Source organism: Branchiostoma floridae, chromosome 6, assembly GCF_000003815.2.
Source record: "Branchiostoma floridae strain S238N-H82 chromosome 6, Bfl_VNyyK, whole genome shotgun sequence".
Lineage (NCBI taxonomy): Eukaryota > Metazoa > Chordata > Leptocardii > Amphioxiformes > Branchiostomatidae > Branchiostoma > Branchiostoma floridae.
Window position 1 is genome coordinate 16063930 of NC_049984.1, and position 6262 is coordinate 16070191.

The 6262-nt window shown below is 40.0% G+C and overlaps 1 protein-coding gene across 1 annotated transcript in view; it reads left to right on the plus strand.

The window, feature by feature from the left end:
• LOC118417901 (dehydrogenase/reductase SDR family member 4-like) overlaps nucleotides 1-1687 on the plus strand; it is a gene marked incomplete in the record, with an annotated part of 11141 nt that extends 9454 nt beyond the window's left edge. The window contains 1 exon segment of the mRNA XM_035823657.1: nucleotides 1314-1687. Within this exon segment, the coding sequence (XP_035679550.1) occupies nucleotides 1314-1391 (78 nt within the window).
• Between the last annotated feature and the right edge of the window lie 4575 nt (nucleotides 1688-6262).

Genomic DNA, 6262 nt, shown 5'->3' on the forward strand with positions numbered 1-6262 from the left:
GTCAAACCTGGCTTTAGCAGCCACCTTTGCATAGCGACCACCTGGCCATTGTGGTCACTTTTAGTCTGTCCCTTGGATTTTTCCCCATTGACCTAAGCATTAAGAAATAGTCTATAGCGGCCACCTGTCCAATGCGGCCATGACCACACGATTTCCGGTCCCGTAGATACGGAAACAATGCATATTGCAGCCATACAGTGGCTGTATGTCACGCTGCACCGGGTTTAAAATCATAGTTTGCAAGGATTTGGAGTTCCCGACAGGGTCATTTGGGCAGCAGCGGAAGGTAGGCTTGCCTTGAACGTTAGGTCAAGTCAGTGTCTGCGAATTTACCAACATTACGCATGGCAATATCGATCATTTTGGAAAGATTTCACTTTGGCAGGGTCAGTTGAATTTTGAGACGATCAAGACAATTTTACTTGGTGAGAAAGATTAGTGGGTACTGAAATCATGTGTTGCTTATTTCTTGGTCAATTGATCAGCATATTCTCTATAGTGGCCACCTGTCTATAGTGGCCACATTTCTCTAGTCCCTTGAGTGGCCACTATAGACAGGCTTGACTACATTAATTTTGTAACAAAAAATCTATTTCCCATGAGCCTTATACCAGATTTGTATGTTCTTGATATTCTTATGCAGCTTTATAATTTTTTCTCTCAACATTATTGAATTTAATGTTCTGATTCGTCATATGCATGATTATATTCATCAAACTAAACATTGTGCTGATATCCAATATTTGTTACAGATAAGAACACTAAGTCTTATAAATTTGTGACATACAATTGAAATGATATCATACACCAGTGTGATAGTTTTATTATTATTGATGTAATGGTTTCTTGGATAGCATTATCATTTAACACACAACCAGGACATTTCTGTGACCTTCCTCAAGGCAGTACTAACTGCCCCTACTTTGCACTGCAGCTAGGTGTCGTTGCTGCACTGTGAAGAATGCAGTCCCAAACATGACTGAATTTGTATCCCCCCCTCATCACAGTTCATGACTTGGGTAGATTTTCTAATCCGTACAGCCTCCTTAATCGAAAGAGCGCATCAGTTGTCCTCCCTATCTATCACCTTAGCCCTATCACAGTCTATTACACCAAGGACCTTTCGTTGATGAAAGCTCCTTGATTACACCTAGCTGCAGTACAAAGTAGACATTCAGTACGGAAGGTAACAGTCAGTCACGAAAACTTTGTTACACAGTGATTTACCAAGGGAACGTAATGAAACTATTGATGGTTTTTGTTTCTTCCTAAACAGGTTGGGAGAACCAGAGGACTGTGCTGCTCCTGTGTCCTTCCTGTGTTCAGACGATGCTGCTTACATCACGGGAGAAACCATCGTCATGTCAGGGGGGATGCTATCCAGGCTGTGAAGACTTTTAATTGTTGAGTAGAATAAAAACAATGAAATGGTGTTGCCAAATAATAGTTGGTAAATCAACTGGATATGATTTTGGAAATGGAAAGACATTTCAGATAGCATGCACTATCTTTCGTCAGTGGCAATGAGGAAATCTGTTGAAGAGTATGTTTTATACCCTAACTATAAATTGATATGCAAAGAGTTAGAGTATAAATCATTTCATATTTAGGGTATAAAACCCGCTCTTCAAAAAGATTTGCTCAGTGACACGAAATGTAGTGGATGCAACTTGAAATATATGACCATTTCCCACTGTTGCTTGAGAAAGTTATCTTTGGTGTCTTATTACCTGGATGTCTAACCTTCATCAATGAAATACAGATAGCTATTTGAAGTTGTTTTGAAATTAAATATGTAATGTGGTAAACTATCTCCAGCCTTTGAGTACATTGTATATGATTTGTATATGACGTTTTGATGATGAAAGTCAGGCATAGATCTGGCAACACTACCTTGAATGTGCTTACAGTATTGAACTACAATGTATCATGAAAATGATGATGGAATTATTAAAACATTTAATAATGTAGGTACGGATTCTGGTATCACGGAAGTAAATTATGCAACACGCTATAACAGTAGTTCCATTTGTAGTGTGATTTTTACACTATTATTACCTCGGTGAACGGTAGGTTATTGTAAGTGGTGTGCCTGTGATTTTGCATTATGTATTTTCCATATGCTAGTCAAATTTTTACCACTTAGTGATGGGAATTAAAGAGTCCAATTATTTCCAAATATCAATGCAATCTATGCGGGCGTTCTCGAGTTATGCTGTTCATCTACATACACACAGTCATATACACAAACGTTACCAAAACATTCTTGCTGAAGGTAAAATAAATATATTCACTTCTTCAGGCACTATATAAATCCAGTACATGTATTTCAACCCACACTTATGTTTTAAGAATTGCCACGGGAAGACATTGGGTGTGTCGCACATGGGTTCCATTAATTACAAGGGTGTGAAACATGTTTAGAACGTTTTGACGCGTACCACATCCCGTCTAGGAACTGGACTACTAACAATAATATCAATGCGTAACAGCGAAAAATAAATTTAGAAACATTAGGCTTCCTTCTTATCAAAGGAAGCATTCCTAAGATTATCGTGGAACCTTGTCTATAACTAAGCCGTCCCAGTGAAAGTAACACCTTACCTGGTTGAGAAACAAAGTCTTCACCTGGTGACAGTGTCCTCAAAAGTGAATACACGTTGACATCTACGCGCGCCAAGAGAAGCAACGGCAGCAAATTTGTTATGGCAATCAAACTATTATTGAACTAATATTCAGTACGTGGAGCGCCATAGGCGCGCCATCCTAGAGAGTCCGGGCCGGGCATGCTGCCCAAGAAAATGTTGAAATCTTAAACGCTATTTCCTGTACTTTGAGGGGCAAGTAATTTGCTGGCAGACTAAGCCATGTTTGATGGAATTTCTATTAAAAATACACAAGGTTTAAGCTTAAGTTATTGATGGCATGATTGTTCTGAATTTTGTAGAACATATGAAGTCCTACATCTCGTTTCTTCTCTGCCAACATGACAGGATCATGGCCCAATCAAGCGAAGTCAGGTTGTTTGATACGCTTGATTGCCGACGATAACGGTGAAGGACAAAACGTGCAGCTCTTCTTTGTATGGCCTCGAGAGTTTTGATATTGACTGTTATGTGTGCAGTGGATACCATACCGCTAAGCAAGGGAGGTCCGGAGAAACCTACCGTTATGCAGCTTGGTGATCGAACCGAAAGAAACTATTTTTTTTTGCCTCAAACTAATACCTATGCCAAAATAACGTCAATACGCAAATCATACTGATGTGAAAATACATGTGTGAGCCCCACCCAAGCGGCTATGAGCCATGAGTCAGTGGGCTGTGCTAAAAATAATCTGCATAAATTATTCATTTTTCAATTTCATAATGTTACATAGAGTTGACAAGATGATAACCTGCGTTCTTATACATGATGTTGCTCGCATGTGTTGCTATGGCATTTTACCGCATATAGAACTTCACGTATATAGACTCGTAAACGATTGAACTTAGATTTAGAACTTCTCGTAACTCAACGAGGTAACGTCTGGTGATCTCAGCAAAACGTCAGCTGCGGAAACCGACAAACCATTCGCCAAGCCGGGCGCTCGTACGGTATGACTTTATAATGACAATGATCTTTATTGCATTATTCCTACCCAGCATAGGCTGAATGCAAATAAAAGAGGGTACATTTTATATTTTCTAAAATCTACAGAGTCTCTTCTCTCTTTTTAAAACTTGTGTAAACAAACTTGCAGAGCTTTTCCAGTACGTTGTACTTTTATAGTCAGCGTAATGTAGCAAAACATTTCGTCCTTGCTTAAACATGCATATTCATGATCTATTGACAGGCCCTCCCAACATTGCCGGCCCTTCTGTGCAGAGAGGCCAGACTGACACAGCCCATGTGGACAGCGGAGTTTGTGTTGTACGGAGTACGGTAAGATGGAGGGGCAACAGTTCGCCGCTGGAATCCTCTACTGTTTGATGTGTGCTACAGGTAGGGACTGTACCAGCTACAGAAATAGTGACAATTCAAGTATCAAAGTTTGATACTTGAAGGATTTATGTAGTCAACTCTTCGTACTTCCCTAGACTCGTAGAACTATCATAACATGGAATTCGTTGCCATCAAGTACAGAAGGAGCATCCATCCACTAGATAGCTTCGATTAATATTTGCAGGCAGATGTGTACAGATTATGTGTGACGGGTCGTTCAGTGTGATATAACCAGCTACATGCGAAGCTGTTATGTTACGTATACGTCGAATGATTATATCGGCGATACAGATAGACAGACTGATCAGGATATAGAAAGAGGAAGTGTGGTTCTAATTTATTATGATCAAAATGCCAAAACATGTTCAACAAGAGTTCAACGAAAACATCCCGTCGCCGAATAATCATGCCTTTATTAAGACTGTTAGGTCTTATTCATGTATTACTAAATAGTACCTACCCCAATAGCAAATGATGATGGGAGGGGGGGGGGGGGGGTGCATCATGCATGTGTTCATATCTCGTCATGTGTGATGCAGACATGAACCAGTAATCATGTCGCAGAAGTCGATTAATTGTACTGAGCTGCATCAATAATTGATTCATCGCTTTACCGTTGTTTATAACAACACGAGTGTGCAGTTGTATTAGTATTTTGTCCAGTCAGTCAGTTTAACCAGTAAACTAAATGTCCATAAAACGATAAGACGTCAGTATATTTTACTTGCTTTGGCCTAAAATGAAATTTTGGCTCATTGAATAACTTTGTTTATAAGTACAAACTTCAAGCATTTGTTGTTGTTTTTATTTATATCTTTTATTTTATTTTTTTTCTGTTCAGTTCCCGTCGTCGATTCACAGTCGTATGACTCCGGTTACGACTATTTCTTTAGCTTTGACGATTCATCTTATGAACGTGAGTAACAAATATAGTACGGGTTAACTACTAGATGGTTAGCTACTTAGTTCTCTCTTTTCAAGCAGGGCCTCTCTTGCGTAGAAACTTTTCATATCATGTGCTAAAAGACAAGTTGTAAGTAATTGTACCTGTTTTAACGCCTCATACACCGCGGTCAATTACTTAGTTCTGTTTAAGACGAAGTGTTTCTTGTACTTGTACGCTATACCAAAGACGTTGACATGGTTGATTATCATTCTCGAACTAGAGTTCGGTGACCTCATACCTCTATAGAATACATTTTATGCAAATGCTTACTCTCATTTGCATGATTTTTTATGCATAGTGATATTCACCTTTAACTAACTAACACAAGTCACAAGAAGAAAGTATCCATCATTTATGATTCAGCGGTTTCGTCATTTTGTGTTGTTTATGCAAATGAGTTTCCATTTGCATGAAGCCGCTAGGGGCCCCAATTCTAATCATTTTTAAAAGGCTAAAAGGCGCATATCACTCCGCGACACATGGGGCGTCACTGAAACATTCCAATTTCAGCTGTACTATCCAGAGGGGGGTTTCGGTTTCCAGATTTGAAATTTGCCTCATAGAGAAAGCCAGGCATTTCAATATTTGCTCTTTCGATGAAGTTTAACAATGTGGATATTTCCACCGTCCAAAATGGCTACGAACAAGAACGAACCGACCAAACTACTGTAAATGCATTTAAGTTCGCGGGGATTTAATTTCGCGGTAGCGGGAAAAATTACTTTTCGCGGTGGTTTTAAATTCGCGGTAGCACCATGCACTGTAGTCTATTTCAACCATGAAAAAATGTTCGCGGTGGTTTTAAATTCGCGGTAAAGTGGCCACCGCGAAAAACGCGAACATAAATCCACCGCGAACATTTCTGCATTTACAGTATAATGATTTCTTTTGATACAGTAACCCTCTACGAAATACTGTCTCTTCTACACAAAATTACATTTGTTATGGTATTGGATGGGAAAAGAAAGTGAGATCGTGTGGCGCAATCGGCAGTGCGTTGGGATCAAGCCGAATGGGTCCCGAGTTCGAATCCTGCCGTGTCACCGATCTTGTGCCCTTGGGAAGGGCACTAGACGGCTTTCCTCACTTAACTCAGGTGAAAAATGAGTACCTAATTTCGGCTAGGGCCGTCCCTCGGATAGGACGTTAAAGGGAGGTCCCGTGTCTGGGGAGAGCCGCACCCCACGCACGTTAAAGAACCCACCACACCTTCCCCAAAATATGTGGCATATTAACGGACTTGAACTCAGAACTCTGGGTCATACATAGGCAAACCACCCTTCCGTTACGTTATATGACCCAGAAAGTAAGAGGATTTTACTAGCCGTTGATA